This window comes from Macaca mulatta, chromosome 4 (assembly GCF_049350105.2).
Source record: "Macaca mulatta isolate MMU2019108-1 chromosome 4, T2T-MMU8v2.0, whole genome shotgun sequence".
In the NCBI taxonomy this organism is placed as follows: domain Eukaryota; kingdom Metazoa; phylum Chordata; class Mammalia; order Primates; family Cercopithecidae; genus Macaca; species Macaca mulatta.
In genome coordinates, this window is record NC_133409.1 from 129,384,070 (window position 1) to 129,409,585 (window position 25,516).

At 42.7% G+C, this 25,516-nt stretch overlaps 1 protein-coding gene across 2 annotated transcripts; it reads left to right on the forward strand.

The window, feature by feature from the left end:
* Window positions 1-1,502: 1,502 nt before the first annotated feature.
* Window positions 1,503-17,364, forward strand: GSTA4 (glutathione S-transferase alpha 4). Of its 2 annotated transcripts, NM_001258102.1 has the most exon segments (7): window positions 1,504-1,560; window positions 2,515-2,619; window positions 7,929-7,980; window positions 9,766-9,898; window positions 10,763-10,904; window positions 12,618-12,749; window positions 16,743-17,191. In NM_001258102.1, coding segments are annotated over 6 exon segments (669 nt in total). In that variant the 5' UTR covers window positions 1,504-1,560; window positions 2,515-2,532; the 3' UTR covers window positions 16,866-17,191.
* Window positions 17,365-25,516: the final 8,152 nt, after the last annotated feature.

Here is a 25,516-nt window from a genome sequence, read left to right on the forward strand (position 1 = left end):
TATTTTCAACGTTTTAACTAACTTGCCAGCCAAATTAGTTTTTTTTTTAGCACCACCCCCAACCCCAAAGACCCCCCCTTCCAAGCAGGTGCTGACTTGAGGCCATGACTATAGAGCACGTGACTCTAAAATGTACAAAATGAAGAAAAATCTCAAGCTGTCCCACTGAGATGAAGAAAGAAAGAAGTTAGTGTCTACTGCTTAAATTAAATAAGGGTTGACGGCTCTTTCGATTTTAATCTGTATGTGGTACTTAGCCTACTTAACACCCGTATGTGGATTTCCTGACGGACTTAACATTCCTGTCAGGAAAGCATTGCGTACTTGCTGTTTAAAACGCATCCAAGGGCCGGGCGCGGTGGCTCACGCCTGTAATCCCAGCACTTTGGGAGGACGAGGCAGGGGAATCACCTGATGTCAGGAGTTCAAGACCACCCTGGTCAACATGGCGAAACCCCGTCTTTACTAAAAAAAACAAAAATTAGCCGGGAATGGTAGCGCGCACCTGTAATCCCAGCTACTTGGGAGGCTGAGTCAGGAGAATCGCTTGAATCCGAGAGGTAGAGGTTTCAGTGAGCCAAGATTACAGCCTAGAGGTGGGCCTGTTGCCTGGAGCTGGGGTCTTTCTTGGAGTGTGCGTATTTTTTTTAAACCCCTTCTGAGGAGTCTGAATGCGTTGGTGGAAGGTGGGCCCAGATGGGCCTGACTGGGCGGCCGCTACGCCCCTGCGTGGGCTGGGCTGGGAAGCCAAGCATGGGAGAGTGCAGTCTCAGATGTGAGACTCCGTCTCAAAAATAAAAATAAAAATAAAAATAAAAAAATTAATTAATTAATTTTTAAAAAGGGTCATGGATCAAAAGAAAGGCAGACTGCCACATGCAGCGCCTCATTTGGATGTGTCTGGAGTCTTGGAAGCTTGACTACCCTACGTTCTCCTACAAATGGACCTTGAGAGCTTGTTTGGAGGTTCTAGCAGGGGAGCGCAGCTACTCGTATACCCTTGACCGAAGACCGGTCCTCCTCTAGCGGGGATGGTCGTCCTCTTCGACCGAGCGCGCAGCTTCGGGAGGGACGCACATGGAGCGGTGAGGGAGGAAGGGGACACCCGCCTAGCCAGCCAGATCAGCCGAATCAACCCTGGCGATCAATGGGGTGACAGATGTCGCAGCCAGATCGCCCTCACATCCGAGACTTCGTTGCGGCGCACAAGCTATATAAACCTGAAGGAAGTTCCAACTTTACACTTAGGTCAAGTTATTTATCGTATTAGAGCTTCAGCAGGTAATTTTAACTAAAATCAAATTTAACCAGCATAGCAAATATCATTTATTCCCCAAATGCTAAAGTTTGAGAGAAACGTACTTGATTTCGGGCTGTTTTGACACTATCCAGAATGCCTTGCAGATGGGTGGGGCATGCTAAATACTGCAGTCTCTATTGGTGAGGTCGTTCCGGAGCCTCGCCCAGCTCCCGCGCGCTAGAGCCGCCTGCTGGTCTCGCCTAGCCGCGGACTGCTGGCCTTGCGCTTTGTGCGGCTCCAGGTCTCCGAGCGGACTCCAGGTCTGTCTCCCTCCTGCGGTCACCCCCTTCCCCGCCCTTTCTCTCTTCTTTTTTTCCGAGTCTCACTCTCACATTCTTCCTTCATCCCCCCAATTCAGTCCTTCTTTTTTCTCCCTCTTGTCCTTTGCCCTCCATCTCCAGTCTGGGCAGAGGTGGGCCTGTTGGCTGGAGCTGGGGTCCTTTTTGGAGTGTGCGTATTTTTTTTTAACCCCTTCTGCGGAGTCTGAATGCATTGGTGGAAGGTGGGCCTGGATGGTCCCCAGGGCCTGGTGGGGCGGCCGCTACGCCCCTGCGTGGGCTGAGCGGGGAAGCTGAGCATGGGAGAGTGCAGTCTCAGATGGCCAAACCCTGGCCCCGGCTCATTTTACAAGGCCGGGGGCTCATCTCCCAGTAGGGGTGGGGGACACGTGGGACCCGGGGGGCAGCCCCCGCATGCGTGACGATGGATGCACATTTTGCAGACAATAGTAGTACTCGGCCTGTTCACCTTCCAGTTGCCGTGATAATAAAATATGATGTATGTAAAAGCATGAATACTTGAAGAGGTTCCTGTGGCTGTGCAATTTTCCTTCGCGACCCTCTTCAACGCTTGCCACCCCCTATCCCCAAGCTGAATCTGGAAAATCTGAGATTCTCAAGGTCAAAATATATAATGTTCTGAATTTGTGAAATCCCGTACTGCTAGCACATATGTTTTTACAACAAATGGCCCCAGCTTCCCAAGATCCAGGATAAGAAGTCATAAATAGAAATCATATAAAAGCCAAGGTTTTTTTTTGTCCATGTTTTAAAATGGTGGTATGTTTTTTCTTGAGTGAGGGAAAATGCAAAAACAAAAATAAAGAACAGTTTCCCGTGCCAACATCCTGAATATTCATTTCGCCCCGAGCACTGGGTTGAAGACGCGAAATTGGGACTATTGGTGTGCGAGGAGCTGCTGCATTTGTTTTTCAGAAAGCCTGAAAAGCTATCATGGCAGCAAGGCCCAAGCTCCACTATCCCAACGGAAGAGGCCGGATGGAGTCCGTGAGATGGGTTTTAGCCGCCGCCGGAGTCGAGGTACCTTATGTGCTGTTTCTTCACAGATTTGTTATACAGTTTTTTGAGACCTTTGAAAGAAAAATAGGTTTTGAAGCACCATTCAGGTCTCGTTCTCGTCCACCAAAATCACAGGCATGCTTCACTGAATCAGATTCCATTCCTGAAGGGACTTTTCTTTATCATTAGAATGTAGTTGGTGGAATTCTATTTTCCTTTTGACTGTTACTTAATTATTGGCTTCTGATCTAGCACCAATGAATATTTATTAATAAGAAGAAAGGAAATGTACCTGGAAATTGTCAGTTACTCTGAGCTCTTATTATGCATTCTTAGGGTAAATTTCGTGTTTTCTTCAGTGGCTTCAAACTGGCAGCCTTGGTATCTTGCTTGCATATTGATTTTATACTTTAGATTATAGTCCAATGACCTAAATTGCCTAAATTGTTTCAGCTTTGGCCACGGTGCTCTTTCAGGTTTACCTTTTTTTATTTCACATTGGCCTCTTTTTTGTTCTCAGCACTTTTTGACACTATAAAATGCTCTGTGCTCATCTTGTATTAATATTTTCCCTGCCCTAGCCCTAGAATCAGGAATTTCTTAGATAGAAAAATGGTATTAACAGGCTGGCACGGTGGCTCACACCTATAATCCCAGCACTTTGGGAGTTCGAGGTGGGCAGATCATGAGGTCAGGAGTTCGAGACCAGCCTGACCAACATGGTGAAACCCCGTGTCTCCCCAAAATACAAAAACTAGCCAGGTGTGGTGGCGCGCGCCTGTCCTCCCAGCTACTCAGGAGGCTGAAGCGGGAGAATCGGTTGAACTGGGAGGCGGAGGTTGCAGTGAACCAAGATCACGCCACTGCACTGCAGCCTGGACTGCAGAACCAGACTCCGTCACAAATAAAAAAGAAAAAAAAAGAAAAGAAAAGGTATTAACGTCAAGATCTGGGTGCTAGATGTCTACGTTTGTTTCTAGTGCCATTTGTTTGTGGAAGAAACTGCCCTGTAAAATTTTCCCTATTCTGGATTTGGTTTACTTACCCTCCAGGTGTTGCCTTGAGGTAACATAGTAAAGTAAGGCTACCCTTATTTGAACATGCTCCTCTATTTTCTGTACTTCCCATAAATTACTAGCTGGACCCAGAGGCATGATCACTTCAGGCTCCTTTTTTCTTTCTCTTTATTTTATTTTTTTTCCTGCCAGACTATGTCAGAGGAGATACTGTGAACACACTTCTCTTGTACCATGTCAGGGGCTGTCTGGTGTCTGGTTGTCTCGTTTTCAGTGATGCCGAGCTTCTTCGGTGTGTTCCTGTGATGTCAACCCCAATCCACACATTATAGTTTCTCCCAGTTTCTTTTCAACTTGTGGTTTTAGCAGCTATTGATCATCATCCCTGTTAGGGTTTACAAAATGGCAATTCTTTTCATTTCTATCATTTCACCTAAGTTTATGAACTGTGATTCTCTTCTAAGACAGTACTCGTCACTCATTAACTTTAAAATGTGTAAAAATGTTATGTTTAAATCATAAACTTTAAAACTCAGTTACTTTAAAATGTGCTTCATATAGGAAAGGCAAGGTAAATGCTTGATTATAAATTTTCACAATAATGTGTTGTTACCCTAGCAACCTCCAAAGATGGCAAATGTGAGTTGTTGGGTTATGGGTTTCGTGTTTGTTTTTTGTTTTTATTTTTTGCATATGATAACTTGCCACATGGTGTTTTACAATTTTCTAAATGAGTTGACATTATGTTCATATGCAAATTCTGATTTCTGACTTGTCTTTAGAAATTGGAAGATGTGGTGATCCTGAGTCCTTATTTTCACAGGGCAGCAATTGTTGGATCTGAATAAGGACTGCCCCACCTCGCCCTCTTGTCTCAGGGTGTATTTGCTAACTATTAAGAGGAAAGTGAAAAACATTCAAGGTCCCAGGACCTGAACCTGCCCGACTTCACTCGTGTCTGTCATATGTCTAACCCCCATAGGCTTCTGAGTTTGTAATTCTTGGTTCATTTCATAGGTTTTGAATGGATATAACCCTTTGTCAAATCTTCTCTCTTTCTTCATTCTACCCTGCCCCTCCTACTCACCTATGAGTCAACATTTTTGGTTACAGTAATAAAAACCCAACCTTAAATAAGTTAAACAAAAAAAGAACATGAGTTATCTGACCCACCTACCCCAGTCCAATCTGTGACAGGAACAGGCTGATCTGGTAGAGTAATGAGCCCACTCCTCAGACCAGAGTGGAGGAAGCTGCATTGGTCTCTTTCCCAGGGCAACCACATGGTTTACAGGGTGGTGGAGAGGGGGCCCCTCCCCATCTCTTCGCCAGTTAAGTTTGTGCTCACATAGATCTGAGACAGTCAGGAGGGACCAGCTGGCAGCCACCAGACAAGTCCATGATTCTCAATATCCCATGATTGAGTTGAACCTAAAGTTGAAGCACACACATCTGGGTAACTAGGTCACTAAAACCTACTGAAAAACAGCCTGTTCTAATTCAGGGAGTCCTCAATGTTGGTCAGTCACTTAATTTGAGTCATCATTGACATTGCTGTAAGTTGGTTGTTTCTTCCATGCTTGGAACTTTATTTGCCTGAAGACCCCTTAAAACCCAGGCAAATCCCCATTGAGATGTGGGAGATGTACACCATTTCTACCATTAACTAGGAGCATCAGTTGAGCACCTTGTCCCTGCATATATCCTATAAACTTTCTGAGCCAAATGTGGTGGCTTGAGCCTATAATCTCAGCTTCTTGGGAGGCTGAGGGTGGCAGGATCCCTTGAGCCCAGGAGTTTGAGGCTGCAGTGACCTGTGATTGAGCCACTGCACTCCAGCCTGGGTGACAGACCTCTAAGAAAAAAATAAATAAATAACCCTTTCTGTTAACTAATATGATGTTTTAACTTTTGATTTTAGTGTGTCGTAGTACAAATATCCAGGGACAAATTCCTCAACTGAATCTATCTGAGAGACATTGTCAATTGATCCAGGAGTACTGCCTGCACCACATCTGACCATCTAGGCTTCGAGCATTGTTGCCCCAAGGATACTGTTCATGAGCATTAAATGAAGGTCCTCTGGGAGCACTGAGTCTCCTTTCCTCACACCATGAGCACCCACCCTGGCAAGCAGCAGAAGCCAAGCCTCCACCCTATGATCCTGATTCTCCCCCACCCCTCCAGGTTGAATGTTTTTCAACTAAATTCACCAATTCTTAACATTTTACTAATTTGCTTTCTCCTTTCCTTTTTTTTTCTGAATTGTTTCAAAGTAGTTGCAGACATCAGCATGTGTCTTCCTCCCAGGGTTACAGGAAAGCGGTCCTGATCCAGACCCCAAGCGAGGGTTCTTGGATCTCGCACAAGAAAGAATTTCGAGCGAGTCTGCAGTGCAAAGCAAAAGCAAGTTTATTAGGAAAGTAAAGGAATAAAAGAATGGCTACTCCATAGAGCAGCCCCAAGGGCTGCTGGTTTCCCATTTTGATAGTTATTTCTTGATAATATGCTAAACAATGGGGTGATTTATTCATGCCTCCCCCCTTTCTAGATCATATAGGGTAACTTCCTGACATTGCCATGGCCTTTGTAAACTGCCATGGTGCTGGTGGGAGTGTGGCAATGAGGACGACCAGAGGTCACGTTCATCACTATCTTGGTTTTGGTGGGATTTAGCTGGCTTTTTTAATGCAACCTGTTTTATCAGCAAGGTCTTTATGACCTGTATCTTGTGCTGACCTCCTGTCTCATCCAGTGGCTTACAATGCCTTAACCGTCTGGGAATGCAGCCCCCAGTAGGCCTCAGCCTCATTTTACCCGGCTCCTATTCAAGATGAAGTTGCTCTGGTTCACACGCCTCTGACACCAAGGCAAAATAAATAATTGTCCTAATAACCACAATACCATTGTCACCACCAAGAAAATTAACGCTGCCTTCACAACATCTAATATGCAATCCATATTCAGATTTTCCCTATTTTCCCCCAAATGTCTAACTGTTACACATCTGTTTAGCAGTTATAACAGTTTCCTCTCCTCCGAGATCTACTTCCAATTTGGTTGTTAAGTATCTTTAGTTGATTTTCATCAACAGGACCTGACTTTTTTTCCATGCCCTCGACTCTTGAGAAGTCCAGGCCATTATGTTTGTAAGGTCCCACATCCTGAATATACCTGTTTTTCACCTTTCGCGTAGATTCAGGGTAAATATTTTTGGTACTGTTTTAGCAGGTGTGACTGTGCCTTTCTCACTGTGTTACAACAGAAGGCTTAGGATGTCAGAGTGTTCTCCACTGGGGAGCCAAGTTTGATTGTTTGGTTAGACCGAGGGTGAGAGATCTCCCGATCTCTCCATTGTAAATTGATACTTTCCCTTTATCATAATTAAGTAACTTAATTAAGTCTTCTGTAAAAAAGAGCTTTTTCTTCTCCTTACCTTTTTTTTTTAGCATCATCATTTATGGACATAGATATTTTGTTGTATGTTATAATCCATAATTGACATCATTCTTTTTGATGCTTAAATTTTCCCAAATTTGGTAGGGAATTCCCCTCACAGGGCCCTCCATGCCTTTCTGTTTCACCTTTGAGCACTTCCTTGCTTCGGCATAACAAAATCAACCTTCTTTTATAGGAGCCCTAGTTCCTTTTAGGGGGCAGTGATATTTAGAAACCAAGATGTGGATGCTAAGTCTGCTCTTTCTCTCTGCTTCTTAAGACTGTTTAACTTGGTATTTTTAGTCCTGAGTCTCTATGATGTTTACCTCCTTTTGGAGGGTGAGGATATCTTTTTAAAAAATTGATACACAATGTACATATTTGGGGGATACATTTGATATTTTGATACATGCATATCATGTGTAGTGATCAAATCAGGGTAATTAGGATGTCCATTACCCACCTCAAACATTTATCTTTCCTTTATGGTGGAACATTCCAATTCTTCTAGCCATTTTGAACTGTGTAATACATTATTGTTAACTATAGCCTACCATACTATTGAACACTAGATCTTATTTCTTCTGTCTAGCTGTATTTATGTATCATTAACCAACCTCTTTTCACATCCTCTTCCTCTCTACACTTCCCAGCCTCTAGTAAGCACCAATAACTTTCTATTTCCATGAGATCCACCTTTTTAGCTCCCACATATGAATCAGAACATTCAGTCTTTGTCTTCCTGTGTCTGGCTTATTTCACTTAACGTAATGACCTCTGTTTCTGTCCGTGTTGCTGAAAATGACAGGATTTTGCTTTTTAATGGCTGAATAATATTCCACTATGTATGTATACATTTCTTTTTTTAAAATTTAGTTTGATGAAGAATTTCTGGAAACAAAAGAACAGTTACACAAGTTGCAGGATGGTGAGTATGAAAATGAAACAACTGCCTCTAATACTGATTTTCCTTTAAGAACTGCTGTTTATGTGGAAGGGCAAAAATATTCAATGACACTGAACATTCAGAACAGTATCCTAAAACCAAAAAAAGCAAGAGGGAATAAATAGTTGAAATTGCCAGGAAATCACTTCTTATTCAATAGTTCCATAAAAGCTGGCTGAAGGGGGTGAGTAGTTCCTTCCCCACCCAAGTGAACAGCTCTCCTCCATCCCTTTCTTCTCCCCTCTCTCCCCTCTAATCTCCTCCTCCCCCTTTCTTTCTCTCCCTTGCCCTTTCCCTCCTTCTCATCTTTCCCTACTTCCTTCATACTATCTGAGGCATCCTGGCCTGTTTGAAGTATGCAAATAAATACCCGCAATGGGGATACTTTCTGAAGTGAATACCACACAGAAGCGAAATCGACGAACTGCCCCTCCCTTCACCTTTAATTCCTGGTCAGCCCTGCTCCCTCCTTGCCCATCCATTATAGCAGGAGCCACCAGTAGACCCATAAAGAGTGCACCCATCAACCTGTGAGCAGCCTCCCTCCCAGCCAACAGCAGGGTCCTCAGGCCCAGCTGGAGGCTCCCTTGTATGGTACCAGCACTCCAGGGCTGTAAGGCCACCTTTTGTGTGCGACGGTGGCTGGAAGCCACTAGGCATGTGCTAAGTACTCCTTTCCCCTCTACCCTCACCCGTTCAGAATGCCCAAACCCTCAAGGGCCAAGCTGTACCCTATACAGGCATCTCTCCCCAGGGTTTGGTATGTGGAAAGTGTTGGATTCAGATTTGTTAAAGAAAACAATGGGTAGTTTTTTTAACTAGTGACAGCGAACTTGGTAGTAAACAATCTGTTCTGTGGCTACAGAGTAGCCACAGAGTATACATGAGCCAAAGAGTATACATGAGTCTCAGCTAGTTACTTAGGTTTCATGATCAGATTCTCTAAAAACAGTGCTGTCCAGCAGAACATTCTACAGTGAAGGAAACATTGTATTCTGCACTGTCCAATATGGTAGCCACTAGGCACGTGTGACTGTTGAGTACATGAAATATGTCTAGTGCAACTGAGGAACTGAATTTTAAGTTTTAAAAATTGTAATTAATTTAAATTTAGATTTATATAGCTGCATGTAGCTTTGACTGCTGTATTGGCCTGTGTAGCACTGAAGAAATATCTTCACTACATTCCCCTTAATCCCTTATCACTGTGGATAGGTATTTTTCCTGGGGTGAAAATGAAAAGGGAACGTTTATAACAATGCTAGTTTTCAGGCTTTTTTTTTTTTTTTTTTTTTTTCCCCGAGACAGAGTCTTGATCTTTCGCCCAGGCTGGAGTACAATGGCATGATCTCGGCTCATTGCAACCTCCGCCTCCTGGGTTCAAGCAATTCTCCTGCCTCAACCTCCCAAATAGCTGGGATAACAGGCATCAGCTACCACACCCGGCTAATTTTTTTATTTTTAATAGAGGCGGGGTTTCATGATATTGGCCAGGCTGGTCTCGAACTCCTGACCTCATGATCCACCTGCCTCGGCCTCCCAAAGTGCTGGGATTACAGGCTTGAGCCACCGTGCCTGACCCCTTCAGGTTTCTTTTGTGGCTAAATCTGCTCTCCTGAATGAAGTTAAAGTTATCTGTCATCTGGAAGCTTTACACTATTTCCTAAGGCCATGATTCCACATTTCTTTTCATTCAACAGAGCATTTTTTAGGGGTTGGGGGACAGAGAAGAAGAGATCACTTCTAACTCTGGGCTTCCATTCTCAGGTAACCACCTGCTGTTTCAACAAGTGCCTATGGTTGAAATTGACGGGATGAAGTTGGTACAGACCCGAAGCATTCTCCACTACATAGCAGACAAGCACAATCTCTTTGGCAAGGACCTCAAGGAGAGAACCCTGTACTGTGGCCCCTCTCAAGTGTTGTCACTTGTCAGCTTACTGATGCCTTAGCTGATTAGCAGTCCTCTGCAGCACACCACATTTACTTTATGTCTTACATAGTTATGAGATCAGGGAGCAAAAATCCAAGAAGGTCACGAAGACCAGTTGGAACTTCAGTAGAGAGAGTCTGAGTAAAACAAAAGAAAATAATTGGATTCAGATGTTGAATACTATATCTAGGGTGTCATCGTTTCAGATTTCAACATTTTTAAATGCTTTGATACTGCTTTTTACCTTTCTTACACATTCACTGTTGTTAAGTATTAGGAATGAGGAGCTGCTGTGATGTTCAAGGCCTGGGAGAGTGACCATTAGAGACCATTAGATTATAATTTGAATTCAAAGCCTGGTCCTTGCACCCCTTAGATGTATGACCCTGGGCAACGTGGGTATAAGAATAGTACATTTCTCATAGTGTCATGTGATTTAATGAGATAATGAATGGAGAGTGTTTAGCACCATGCCTGGTACACTCTAAGCACTCAATAAATGGTATTCACTATTTTCATGAAGATGAAGTTTGACCCATACTAAGAGACCAAAACACAGATGCTGGGGTGAAGGTGGAGGAGTAGGATGCCAGGAAGAAAGCACTCGTGACTCTCAAGCTGTCTGATCTGTGACAGATTTTTGTGAGTTACAACTAGAATTGACCTTATCTCTTTGCTCTTAAGAGACAGGTATAGGTAAATGCTGCTAGGGACTTAAGTTGCCAGCATCTTAAAAAAAAAAAAAAAAAAAAAGCACTCTGAATTCTTAGTTGTGGAAACCAATGACTTCAAAGAAAGGAGAAACTGAGACAACTGCTCTTTTGTTTTAAGGATTGACATGTATGTGGAGGGGACGCTGGATCTGCTGGAACTGCTTATCATGCATCCTTTCTTAAAACCAGATGATCAACAAAAGGAAGTGGTTAACATGGCCCAGAAGGCTATAATTAGATACTTTCCTGTGTTTGAAAAGGTAGGTGGCAGAGATGCCTGTGTACACAGAGTAACCAAACCACAAAGAAGCTGCCACAAACACCCTTTTCTGTCCAAGCATTTTAAAACTGAGCCCAGTTGGACTAACCTAAGAGCTAATAGTAGCCACAGCACAAAGCTGGTGTCTTAGAGCCCCTCAGACTCTGCTAGGACCACATGATTCAGGAGTCTAGAAAAAGTATGGGCTCCCTGCCTGTGTCCCTTATTGTTCCTTGCATTCACCAAGTTCCCACCTTGTGTGGATACAGCAGAAACTTCAGAAGATACAGAAAACAGAAACTGCCTCATTCATTCATTCAACAAACAGTTGTTGAACAGCTATCTCATAGCTGACATCCTCCCTGATAATTTGATATGAGGAGAAGAACATTTCCATTTTATTTGTCTTCCCTTTGCTCTTTTTGTTTTTGGTTTTGTTGTTTTTCTCTTCTTGTTATATCTGCTTTTCTGAGCTTCCAATTCTTTATTCCTGAACTGGGAGGAGTATTTTTAGTGTTTCAGTGCAAACACTAAATAAGAGGATGTGAAAATATGGGAAGGCCTATCTGGCAAGCTTCCTGTGACCATCTTTGTGGAACTAGATTTAGGAAAAAGGAGAGGTATTTTCTGGGGTTTCTGTAGCTAGGTTTTATGGTATCTTTCCCACAGGCACTTTGTGAATGTAAAATAGGATAATGCAGAAATGTGGTCTGGAAAGGGCACAGAGGACATGGTGCTTTGGCAAAGGGTCACTGCTCATTCTTAGGTCCCAAGGGCCCAGACTGTGTCAGGGTTTCTTGCAACACGCCTATGAGGTGAGAACTGTTGTCCCTTTTACACATAATGAAGTCATGGAGAGATTCAGTGGACCTGTCCAAGGTAACATGGCCAGAAAACGGAGAGCAGGGTTGAAACTCTGGCCTCTGACTACAAATTCAGGATACATTGTACTATGCCACTCTGACTCCAGCAGCTATATTTGACCTGGAATTGCGTTCAGAATTCCTGTCACACACACACTTGTGCACATGAAGACACCCATGGGCATGCAAGAGTTCCCTGTGAAGGGGATCTCCCCGTTGCTACCACTGCTCCTTGCCTGTCCCTAATCACAATCTATTCTTATAAAGCCCCACACTTGTATGTTACCCTCAGAATGGGAGTCAAGATGAACTCAAGCTTTTAATTTTCTCTGTTTTGGGACATGTAAGAGGAAGCTTAATTTTTAATTGGGTTGAGTTTATTACTACACGTCTTGATGTTCTAGCAACAGAACTGGGAAGTAAGAGTGGGCCCCTTAAAGATGATCTATCACTTAGATTTCTTAAATCACCCCGCCCTTCCCCAAGCCTCCTGCATGCATTTCTGTAGATACATTTTTGGAGTAGATGCATCCTTTCAAAACACCAGATGCTAAATCCAGAAATAAGGAATTTTCCCTTCCCCACTTCAATGTCTCATTCAGATCCACAGCAGATATTTAAGGATGCTTTCATTTCCATGCCTTTTTTGTACTTTCTCTCTCTCTCTCTCCCCTACTCTCTCTTGCTCTCTCTGTCAGAGATAGGGCATGTTCTCTTACTTGATGTTATTTATGAAAGCATGAAATGACAAGGTCATAATTTCACCTCTTCTCAGTTACTGCACTGATTCAATAGCCTCATCAGTCTCTCTATGTGGAATATTATGACTGATGCACACCATTTCCTTACAGATTTTAAGGGGTCACGGACAAAACTTTCTTGTTGGTAATCAGCTGAGCCTTGCAGATGTGATTTTACTCCAAACCATTTTAGCTCTAGAAGAGAAAATTCCTAATATCCTGTCTGCATTTCCTTTCCTCCAGGTAAATAAAACTATGTGTTAGAAGATTGTCCTAGAACTCTTAGGCCTCCCTTCAGTGCCTATTGTTTGGTTGGCTTTGGGGGAGTGTGTGTGTGTGTGTGTGTGTGTGTGTGTGTATGTGTAATATTTTTAAGATTCTAATTTGGCAAATGAAATGAAAGTAAGGACCCGAAGTTGTTTTTCTGGTCCTTAAATCCTTCAAGTTGAAAGATCATTGATGTGTAAAGATTTCTTTTTTTTTTTTTTTAGATGGGATCTTACTGTGTTGCCCAGAATGGTCTTGAACTCCTGGGCTCAAGAGATCCTCCCACCTCAGTCTCCTGAGTAGGGGGCACTATAGGCATGTGCCAGCACACCCAGCTCAGAAATTTTCATCTTAATTTTGTTCCATCACTGCACTCCTGGAAAAAACTCCATACACAGAGAGTTTGCCACTGGGGACTTTCCATAGAAATAACCATAGAGGTGAGGTGCTCTCACACTCACATATATCTACTGATGGGATAGTGGGCAAGATAAACATCAAAACAGTCTCATTCATCAGGCTATGACCCCCTTTCTCAGAAACAGTATGGTCTCAAGTTAGGAAATTGTAAGCCTGAGCTCTGAGAGCAAATGAAAGATGATAGCACCCTAAACATCACCCCAAAGGGTTCCTACCATTCTCCTGAGAATTCTAAGGAAAGACTTGTGTGGTTCAAATTATCCCTCAGGGTTATTCTGGCAGGATTGATCTTAGAACTTTAAAGGAGAGAAGGGCCTTTTTAAAAAAACATTTAGTGACCTCAGTATTCACTTGAGGGAGTAGAGACCCAGGATAAAGAAATCAGCCGCCAAGCTGGCTTAGCCAGTGGATGCTTGAGTTTTGTCTAGAACCTTAGCCTTTTATCTCCAAGTCTAATGTGCAGACTGTAACCCCTGGGCCAAACCTGGCCTGCCACCTGTTTTTGTGAGTTAAGAATAGTTTTTACATTTTTAAATTGTTGAAAAAAATCTGTGGAATAATGTTTCATGACACATAAAAATGATATGAAATTCAAAATGTATTCATAAATTTCATTGGTACAAAGCCATGCCCGCTCATTTACACAATGTCAAGTTTGCTTTTGTGCTTCTACAGCAGAGTTGAGTAGATCTGATAGAGACCATATGGCCTGCAGAACTTAAAAGTTTTGCTGACTGGTCCTTTATAGAAAAACTTTGCCAATCCCCGATACAGTGCAGATACGGACCATATTGCTGTATGTTTGACCAAGTTATCAAAAGCCAAGAGAGATACACTGACTCCCCGAAGAGTAACACACATACTTAAAACCATTTTTTGCCAAGTTTGTTAAATATTTTGATGTACTAATGAGGGCAGTTACCACCGGTTCAATAAATACACCCAGAAAATGAGAATAAAAATCTTCAAGGCAATAAACCACCATATCATTTATGATGTTATAGTTTATATAGTTTTTTTTCTTTTTTTTTTTTTTCATTTACTCTTGCAGACACAGAGATCGGCTTTCCTTAATTTGATTTTATTCATTCAGAACTGACTTAGGATACTTTTCACCTGAAGTATTCTTTTGCACTGTTAAAAGAGTTATTTGTTTAGCAGAGAAGGGAAATCAGAGGAAGGGATCTGCAACTTATTGAGAGCCAGCTGCGTTCCAGTCAGTCTGCTAGGCACTTAACATGCATTTGCTCATCTGGCCCCTCAAACCCACCCCAATAACCCTAGGAGATGGGCTTCACTATCTCCGTTTTACAGATGAAAATTACAGATTTGGAAACATTACATTCTGCATAAAGTTGCAAGACTGTGGATGACTGAGTTGGGAGCCACAGAGGAGTCTGGGATCTAAGTCTGTACTCTTTCCACTAGACTGTGTGGTTTCTGAAAAACACATTTAGAAGTACTAGAAGTACCTATGGCCCTAAATAGGTGAGATGCTGAACCCAGAAGTAGGTAGAATGCTAAACTTATTAAATGTGAAATCTAGGCTGGGCGTGGTGGCTCACACCTGTAATCCCAGCACTTTGGGAGGCCAAGGCAGGTGGATCACTTGAGGTCAGGAGCTCAAGACCAGCCTGCCAACATGGTGAAACCCCATCTCTACTAAAAATAAAACAATTAGCTGAGCATGGTGGTGCGTGCCTGTAATCCCAGCTACTCGGGGGCTGAGGCAGGAGAATCGCTTGAACCGGGGAGGCAGAGGTTGCAGTGAGCCAGGATAATGCCACTGCACTCCAGCCTGGGTGACACAGCAAAACTGTGTCTCAAAAAAAAAAAAAAAAAAGGTGAAATCTTTCCAGGCATGCATATATATACATGCTGTGTACACATGCACACACACCTCACAGGCAGTAAAGAACTTTTCACTGAATAGACACAAAATATCTAAAAAGTCTGGGGTAAATGATAGAGATCAAGGTTTCTTGGTAAACTGTAGCACCAGGACCTATTGGTATTTTACATTGATGATACTATGATAACAACCCCTTTTTAAACCCCAAGGCATTATCTGTGTAAATACAGTTTTAATCTCTGATCAGATTGAGGATCAATATTTAAATCTTCAGAATTGGACACCAGATCGGTGTTGAATTTAAAGGGTTATTCCTGTGTTGATTAATGGATTTAAAAAGTCACAAAAGTTTTACTATACATGATAACTATGAACCCCACATAAATCTTGAAACAATACATCATTTGGATCAAGCTTCTAAATTTTGGTATGATATTTAAAATCAGATAACACAAGTACATAATGAAAAGAGAAAATTGTCATATTTATATATAATTAATTGGCATAATTATTAGGGTTTTTGTTAATATTAGTGGCATATGTATGTATGTTTGTGTGTGCTTAATTAAGGCTGTGTCTTGCACATAATAGGCAATTAATAAATAGTAGCTATTTAAAACAACCTCTTCACTTTTAAATAAATGGTTTTATTTAAATAGCTTTAAAAGGTTTTATTAGAATAATTATATATGATGAGCATATGCTTCTTCATATAGTTCAGATTTTTCACTAGATAAAATGGGCTTTTCTTCTCAGTTACTGAGAATTGGTAAGATTTGATTCTATGAATGAAAAATATAATTTTTTTTTCTTCTATTCCAGTTTACATAAATATTTGGTATCTGGGCCAGAGGCTATGAAAAAATGCAACTGGCGATTTCCTGAACATAGCCAGAAAGAGGATTCATTTACTGATAGGAGTAAAAACTCTGAAGAAGCTGAATCTTAAAATATAAATTGTACCGTCTGGTGACTTTTTAAAGCACCTTTACTTAAGTGGCTCATGCATTTTCTCCCAGCAGATCAGTGCACTTCAGGTGGTTAGTCCGAGTGGTGTTTACAGCTTATTGATCACAACAAGTTACAGATTTCTTTGTTCCTTCCCCACTCCCACTGCTTCAAATTGACTAGCATTAAAAAACAATACAGAAAAATACACTGGAGGTGTTTTCAATGAGTTTTCCCCTTCCTTTTTTTTCACCTTAAGTGTCATAATTCTATTTTGAGTATGTTTTTACTTTTGCCATTGCTGTAGAGTTCTTTTTGTGAACCTGGAGATTTGCCTAAACTCCGATCTTGATACGGGTGATTGATGACAGCGATTGTAAATAAGCATAGAGATCAGATCTTAACCCAGCCTTGTCCAACCCACGGCCCATGGGCTACATGTGGCTCAGGACAACCTTGAATGTGGCCCAACATAAATTCATAAACTTCCTTAAAACATTATGAGATATTTTGGGATTTTTTTTTCCAGCTCATTAGCTACCGTTAGTGTTAGTGTATTTTATGTGTGGCCCAGTGAAGCCAAAAGATTGGACATCCCTGCTAAACAAATGCTAGATTTCAGTTCTGCTTGGAACCTTTCAACAAGTATTTATTGAACAAATTTTGATGGGCCATTTTGCATAACCATATCTTCGTAGTAACTAATACCTTTTTTGTTAGCCTTAAACTTTTGGGTTTTCCTTTTTCAGGAGTACACAGTGAAACTAAGTAATATCCCTACAATTAAGAGATTCCTTGAACCTGGCAGCAAGAAGAAGCCTCCCCCTGATGAAATTTATGTGAGAACCGTCTACAACATCTTTAAGCCGTAAAACAACACATCCATCTGTGAGTGAGAGCGTGTTCCTAGAGATGGTTCTGTCCACAGTCATGTCTTAATGGATCCCAGCTCTGTCATGGTGCTATGTATTACGTTGGGTCCTAAGTTTGGTCTTTTGTGTCAAAGAGATCATCTCTTTCTAGAAATATCAACCTTTTTTGTCCAGTAAATAATTGTTAGGGGATCTTTTCTGGAAAACTTTTTTGGCGAGGCTGGTATTTAAGTTAGATCTGATCAGGCTACTAATGTCCTGTAGCCAGTTCATCCTCATAATGAGAATGGGCAGGATCTCTTGTTCTCTCCTGAGTGTGTTTCTGCTCTCCTTATCCTGTTCTCTTATCCTTATCCCCTCCAGTCTTTGCCTAATTTTTAGTGTTTAATAACAACCAAATGTCTAGTGAATGACTCTCATCTGAACTGTAATAAATAAAATGGTAGTAATGAATGCAATCAGTATTAGCCAAAATAAAGAATTTATGAGTCATTGCTCATTGCCTTGTTGCTAGAATTTTTTAATTTTTTTCAAATAAAGAATACATTTGCACTGTTCAAAAATCAAAAAAGTATAAAAGGGTCTACAGTCTTGGAAGTCTTTTCAACCCTGCTTCCCCACAACCAAGTCCTGCTTCTCACAGGCAAACGCAGTTACTATTTGTGTACCCTTCCAGTTACATTTGACACATGTATAAGAAAATGCAAATATATATTATTTTTATCTTCTTACTACCCAAATGGTTATTTGTAGGCTTCTAAATTTTTGCATTTCAGAACTAAAAGTATGGTCTGTTAATATAATGCTGCTGTTAAACAGGCGTTGATTCACGTCTCAAATACTCATCAAGCCTCAACTGGACACAGTGACTCACGCCTGTAATCCCAGCACTTTAGGGGGCCAAGGTGGGTAGATCACCTGAGGTCAGGAGTTTGAGACCGGCCTGGCCAAAATGGTGAAACCTCATCTCTACTAAAACTGCAAAAAGTAGCCAGGAATGGTGGCGCACCCCTGTAATCTCAGCTACTTGACAGCCTGAGGTGGGAGAATTGCTTGAACCTGGGAGGCGGAGGCTGCAGTGAGCTGAGATCACGCCACTGCACTCCTGCCTGGGTGACAGAATGAGACCCTATCTCAAAAAGAAAAAAAAAGTACTAATCAAGCACCTATTACATGCCAGGCAGACTGCCAGGAGGCAGAATCGTAGAAGAAAGCCCCTGCTTTAGAAGAATTCAGCATAGTGAGAGGTGACAACGTGCTAGTAGCCCTCGCTCTCAGCGCCTCCTCCACCTCAGCGTCCACTCTGGCAACCTTGAGGAGCCCTTTAGCCCGCCACTGCACTGTGGGAGCCCCTCTCTGGGCTGGCCAAGGCCAGAGCCAGCTCCCTCTGCTTGCTGGGAGCTGTGGAGGGAGAGGCAAGGGTGGGAACCGGGGCTGCAGGCGGCTCTCACAGGCCAGTGCGAGTTCAGCCTTAGCGGGCTCAGCTGGCGCAGCACTTGGAGCGGCTGGCCGACCGGCGCCGCCAACCCAGGGCAGTGAGGGGCTTAACACCCAGGCCAGCAGCTGTGAGGGTGCGCCAGGTCCCCCAGCACTGCAGGCCTGCTGGTGCCCCACTCGAATTCTCACCTGGCCTCAGCCGCCTCCCAGTGGGTCAGGGCTGGGGACCTGCAGCCTGCCATGCCCAAGCCCCCTGTGGTGGGCTCCCACGCGGCCGGAGCCTCCCTGACGGGCACCGCCCCCTATTCCGTGGCACCTGGTCCCATCGACCACCCAAGGGCTGAGGAGTGCAGGCGTGCTGCGCTGGACTGACAGGCAGTCTGCAGGTGGCCCTGGTGTGGGATCCACTAGGTGAAGCCAGCTGGGCTCCTGAGTCAGGTGGGGACTTGGAGAACTTTTATGTCTAGCCGGAGGATTATATATGCACTAATCAGCACTCTGTCTAGCTCAGGGTTTGTGGATGCACCAATTAGCACTGTGTATCTAGCTAATCTGGTGAGGACTTGGAGAACCTTTATGTCTAGCTAAAGGATTGTAAATACACCAATCAGCACTCTGTCTAGCTCAAGGTTTGTAAACACACCAATCAGCACCCTGTGTCTAGCTCAAGGTTTATAAATGCACCAATCAGTGCTCTGTGTCTAGCTAATCTAGTGGGGACTTGTAGAACTTTTCTGTCTAGCACTCTGTGTCTAGCTAAAGGATTGTAAATGCACCAATCAGCACTCTGTGTCTAGCTCAGGGATTGTAAATGCACCAATCAGCACCCTATGTGTCTAGCTCAAGGTTTGTAAATACACCAATCAGTACCCCGTATCTAGCTAATCTAGTGGGGACTTGGAGAACTTTACTGTCTAGCCTCTGTGTCTAGCTAAAGGATTGTAAACGCACCAATCAGCACTCTGTCAAAACGGACCAATCAGCTGGTTGTGGGTGGGGTCAGATAAAGGAATAAAAGCAGGCTGCCCAAGCCAGCAGTGGCAACCCTCTCCAGTCCCCTTCCACGCTGTGGAAGGTTTGTTCTTTTGCTCTTTACAATAAATCTTACTTCTGCTCACTCTTTGGGTCCATACCGCCTTTAAGAGCTGTGAAACTCACCACGAAGGTCTGCAGTTTCACTCCTGAAGTCAGCGAGACCACATACCCACCAGAAGGAGGAAACTGCAGACACATCTGAACATCTGAAGAACAAATTCCAGACACACCATGTTTAAGAACTGTAACATTCACCGCGAGGGTCCACGGCTTCATTCTTGAAGTCAGCGAGACCAATAACCCACCAATTCTGGACACAATAGGGTAGGGCAAGATACACATGTAAACAGCAGAAGTAATTTTAAAAAGGAAAGAATTGCCGCTCTTTGGAGTATCTACTACTCAGAAATTTTAAAACCAAGGAAACGCAAGTTTTTGATGAGAGTCTCACTCATTTATCTCTCATGACAGAAGGGATTTTTTGCTCAGTGGAAACAAAAGAAGAAAAGACAAGTGGGAGATGATCATTGTCTGATGTAATCAATACAATTTCCATTGTTTTCATTACAGGAAAATAAATCGCAAACATCAAGGCAGTGATTTGCCTTCATATTTAAACAATGTGAGCACTCTGTTATCACCCTGATATTTAAAATTCTTGCAAGAGCAAAGGCCTGGTGGCAGGTGCAGCCCTGAGGCAGGCCTGAGGAACAGTGCTGACCTAGGCTGCTGTGCTGAGAAAGAGGCCCAGCGTGGCCAGGCCCCTGAGTGCAGTAGACAACAACAAAAAAAGAAAATGGGAAGTGTGTGGTAAAGACTTTCACCTTGCCCCACCAAAGGTCTGGCCTTTGCTTCTGGAAGGCAGTCTCTTAAGTCCTTTGAATGCTAGGCCTGACAGGAGTGTCTTTGTTTGCCTGGGGGTCTTGGGCCAGTCAGCTAGTAACAATGTGATGTAGGGTGAGAGCTTTGAGTCACACCAGCAATGCGATACTGAGTGAGAGCTCTGGGTCACATGGTATCAGCTCAACTCTGGAGAGAGTGAAAACAGATCACCTGTTGGGCAGTCAGCCATGCTTACCTGATGGACCCCCCCCCCAATAAAAAACCTAGGTTCCAAGGCTCAGGTAAACTTCCCCAGTTGACAATACTCCATGGGTATTGACACACAGTGTTGCCAAAAGGAGTGAACGCTGCCCATGGCTCCACAGGAGGACCTCTGGAAGCCCGTGTTTGGATCCCTCCTGGACGCTGCCCCACACACCTCTTCCCTTGACTGGTTTTCATCTGTATCCTTTCCCTGTAATAAACCATTGCCGTGGGTATCACAGCTTTCAGTGAGTTCTGTGAGTCCTTCGAATGAATCATGTAACCTAAGGGTGGTTCCCCTCAAACTTCCCTCTGAACTCTTCAGAGAAGATAAACATTTTACACACATTTAGAGACTAATTTATACCTGGGAACCAGACAGTTGACTTGACAATCCTCAGGGGTCTGTATTACAGGTGGAGCAACCCAAATCTGAAATCCAAAATGCTCAGAAATTCAGAATGCTTTAAAATCCGAAACTGAGTGCTGACATGGCGCTCAAAGGAAATCTTCCTCGGAGCATTTTGGATTTGGGATTTTTTGGTTTGGGATACTCAGCCAGTAAGTATAATGCAAATATTCTAAAGTCCAAAAAAGTTCTAAAGTCAGAAACACTTCTGGTCCCAAGCATTTCGGATAAGGGACACTCAAACTGTACTGAGTTTTGTGGGATGGCAGCAAATTTGGGCTAGTTTATATTACTGTGTTGCTATTTTTACTACCCAGTGCCACTGCCTGATAATTTTAATCAAGGGCTGTCTATATAGACCTTAAGCCATTTTGCAAGTACTTGCTTTTGGGTTTTAATTCTCTTAGACACAAGGGGGCCCCTGAATCTGGTTCTTTTAGGAAAAAAACAGGGAGGAAGGTTGGCTTCTGCATTGAAGTAAAGGATTAGAGAAAATAAAAACAAGAGACGAGGCTCTCTCCAACAAGAAGTTCCCATGTTTCTCGTGTTCATAGTTGCATGACCTTAAATTGTGCAATTCACTTCCCATGTTGGAAACCAGCCCCCTCCTGTCCCGTTCTGCCTCAGGTGGCATCACCCCAGTTTCATAATTTCTTTTTTTGGTGCAGGCTCCCACCCTTTAGTCTCAAACCTCCAACCACCACCACCACCACCATTACCCCCCACAATTTTCACGAGTTACCAGACTTTGGTAATAGAGTCGGAAGTCAGAGACAGGATTGTTTATCCTCAAAAAATATCAACATGCTGAGTGTTCAAGGCTAAACCCAAAGTCAGCATGAGTGAGACAGGGTGCAAGAAAGAGCAGAAGGAAGACAAGAGGCTCACTGAGTAAAAGCCACGACAGGTGAACCAACGGGGTTAAAGTGCACAGCCATGCCTAAATGGGGCAGTTGCAGAGGCTTCAGTGTCAGGGACAAAAGAGGAAAAATGGACAGTGTGGGACTCTGGTATCTAGGACAGAAGTGCCAAGGGACCTGGCCGGGCTCAGGTGCTCATGCCTGTAATCACAGCACTTTGGGAGGCTGAGGTGGGTGGATCATCTGAGGTCAGGAGTTTGAGACCAGCCCGACCAACATGGAGAAACCTCATCTCTACTAAAAATAAAAAAATTAGCCGAGTGTGGTGGCGCACGCCTGTAATCCTAGCTACTTGGGAGACTGAGGCAGGAGAATCGCTTGAACCTGGGAGGTGGAGGTTGCAGTGAGCTGAAATCGCACCATTGCACTCCAGCCTGGGCAACAAGAGCAAAATTCCATTTCAAAAAAAAAAAAAAAAAAAAGAAGTGCCAAGGGACCCAGAATAAAAGCCACACTTTCAGAGAGGTTTTGGCAGATTGAATACCTGACTCTGACTCTCTTCCTGTCCTCACCTGGCCGAGGCAGTTCTGCAGCGTCCAATCTCCCTGGGGGACGGAACAGAGCAGAAAGTGAATCCCACTGGACAGGGGCTGCAACAGACAATAACCAGCAGGGGATTTTGTATTTACTAATGTTCCCTCATGGCTGATTGTGCGTTTTATGCCTTTAACCCAAATAACAACCCTCAGAACATTGCGTGGCAGGCTCTGTCTTATTCCTTTAGTGCTAACATCTCCACGTGAGGGAATCCTCTCCTGACCATAAGATCTACAGAGCTTCCCCGCACTGCTGCCCCGACCCCCCACATACCCATATACCTCTCTCTCTCTCTCTTTTTTTTTTTTTTTTTTTTGAGATGGAGTCTCACTCTGTCACCCAAACTGGAGTGCAGTGGTGCAATCTTGGCTCACTGCAACCTCCGCCTCTCAGGTTCAAGCCATTCTTGTGCCTCAGCCTCCCGTGTAACTGGGATTACAGGCATGCACCCCCATGCCTAGCCAATTTTGTATTTTTAGTAAAGACATGGTTTCACCATGTTGGCCAGGCTGGTCTTGAACTCCTGACCTCAAGTGATCCACCTGCCTCAGCCTCCCAAAGTGCTGGGATTACAGGAGTGAGCCACTGCGTCCAGCCCCTTCATACCTCTTTCTTATCCTCTTATTTTATTTTCTTCATAGCACTCAGCACCCTCTGGCATGATTTGTTTAATCAATCTATGTCTTTATATATGAAGTGGCTTGCTTATATATGCACAGTTGAGTCTTGTTTTTTTTAATCTATTCATGATAGTCTTTGTCTTTTAATTGGTGTATTTAAGACCATTCACACTTGAAGTAATTATTGATGTAGTTGGATGTATACCTACCATGTTTGTAGCTGTTTCCTATTGTTGCTCCTTTATTTCTTTTTTTTCTTCCATTTGTATGATGTATTAGCCTACAGGGACAGAACTAATAGGATATATATATATAAAGGTTAGTTACTATTAAGTATTAACTCACAAGATTTCAAGGTCCCACAATAGGCCATCTGCAAGCTGAGGAGCAAGAAGAGCCAGTGTGAGCACCAAAACTGAAGAACTTGGAGTCTGATGTCTGAGGGCAGGAAGCACCTCGTGTGGGAGAAAGATGTAGGCTGGGAGGCTAGGCTAGTCCGGTCGTTTCACATTTTTCTGCCTGCTTTATATTCTAGCTGTGCTGGCAGCTGATTAGATGGTGTCCACCCAGATTAAGGGTGGGTCTGGCTTTCCCAGCTCACTGACTCAAATGTTAACCTCCTTTGATAACACCCTCACAGGTACACCTAGGATTAATACTTTGCATCCTTCAATCCAATTAAGTTGACACTCAGTATTAACCATCACATATGGTTATATTATTTATATGATTCCATTTTCTCTCCTCTCTTGGCAAATCAAGTATACTTTTTAAAAACATATTTTTAGTGGTTGCCCTAGAATTTGCAATATATATGAACAACTAATCTTGACCACTTTCAAGTAACACTACATCACTTCTCAAATAGTGCAGCTACCTCATAACAGAGTGCTTCTAATTGCCCCTTCCCATACTTTGTAACTTTGCTTTCATACATTAACTCATACACAAGTTATAATCATCCAATACATTGTTGCTATTATTTTGAACAAACTACATTAAAAATATGTATTTATGTACTGCCTGTCTTCCTCCTCTAGAATGTAAGCACCATAGGTGCAGAAATGCAGTCATACTCACCTTTGTAGAGCCAAATCCTAAAACAATATCTGGCAGAAAAGGGTATTCAGCAAACAATTGTTGAATGAGCCAGTGGAATGTTACTTTCTTCTTACTTAGTTAGCTCAGTGAGCTATCAAATATTTTTTAAAAAGTGAATGTAAAGTGAAACCCCAGAGGTGTGAGCCAAACTGGAATGACTGTTGGTTGATATTTTGAGTGGGTAGAGCTTTCAATAGGAAAGGAGAGGGTTATAAATCCTCACTTAATCTCCCCCCAGCACCCTGGAGACAAGAGCCTAGGAGAGATAAGGTGAGAAGTGAAGTTCTTATCTACTCTTTGGGGCCTGGTTGGACAGTTATAGTATTTTGCTGCCCAGTTTTTAACTTATACTCAACAACTGTTTTAACTTTGTGGTTAATTTAATGCATATTATTTCCAAGCCTGTGTCTATCGAATGAAATAAACAGATATTGTTTTCCGCAGAATAGATAATGTAAATGAGAAAGAGCAAATGTACGTATAGAGAAGGCCTATTGAAGGTTTTTATTGTCTATGCATGATATACATACTATCAGACATATTAAAGTATCCTCACACCTGCATCACACATTAAATATAATTTTAAAAATTATTTAAGAGTTAAGTGGTGTTTCAGTTGATTGGTTGACATAATATGCTTAGTAGAATTTAAAAATATTTATTATTTGGACCATTACATTTTTTCCACCTCAAGCAAATGTCAGATAATTTTGTACCCAGTTGAAAAGAACATAGGCCCCAGCCACATTGTGCTATGGTGTCTAATGGGTAAACTAAGTCTCCCTGCACCTACAGATCTACTCCATGTATGTTTGGAAGATTTAATTCAAATGATCTGACCCTGGGGTCTTCCTTCAGGGTTCTACGTCCCCAGGGAACTATGCCAAGATGAGAACTCAAAGTTCTCACACAAGTTTTTCTAGGACTCGCTCCAGTCTTTTGACAGCAATGAGCCATGTGATGGCTCACTTTATTTATTCTCCAAGAAGTCTCAAAAACCTGGGTAGATAAAAGTCTCTTTCTTGACTCATATATTTTTCATCTAAATACATTTGTAAGCCTTGGAGGTATAAGTCAATCTCTTGTGGGTTTTGGAAACATGAATCAATCCATTAGGCCCTAGTTAAAAGGAAATTTAGTTTCTGAAAATGAAATATAGGGCTCTCTGGAGAAGATGCTTTTTATACAAGCTTGCAGTAGACCTCCCTCCTTAATCATTTTTACAGTGTAAGTGACCATCACCTCCTCCACAGTAATATTGTTTGGTTGGTTGTGTACTAAAAGTGCCATGTAAATACTTGAGATCTTTTTTGGAAGGGCTGGTTCTATATAGGAGACCATGTTTGTTGGTAACATGTCAAACTCAACTAATTCAGTCTTTTGCTAACATGTCATATGTTAGAAAAGTAGAGAGAAATAATTTATAATCAATCACTGTAAATTTAAAGTTATACTGAAGCTACAATAAAGCTATACTTTAAAGCTGTACTGGAACCCTTGGTTGTG

What these genes read in the sequence shown, in the direction of transcription:
- GSTA4 (XM_077998669.1), top strand. Translation starts at nt 2,533, where the DNA reads ATGGCAGCAAGGCCCAAGCTCCACTATCCCAACGGAAGAGGCCGGATG. An exon ending in GTTACACAAGTTGCAGGATG is followed by an intron (nt 7,981 to 9,765) that starts GTGAGTATGAAA and finishes TTCCATTCTCAG; the next exon opens with GTAACCACCTGCTGTTTCAA. An exon ending in GACCTCAAGGAGAGAACCCT is followed by an intron (nt 9,899 to 10,762) that starts GTACTGTGGCCC and finishes TTTTGTTTTAAG; the next exon opens with GATTGACATGTATGTGGAGG.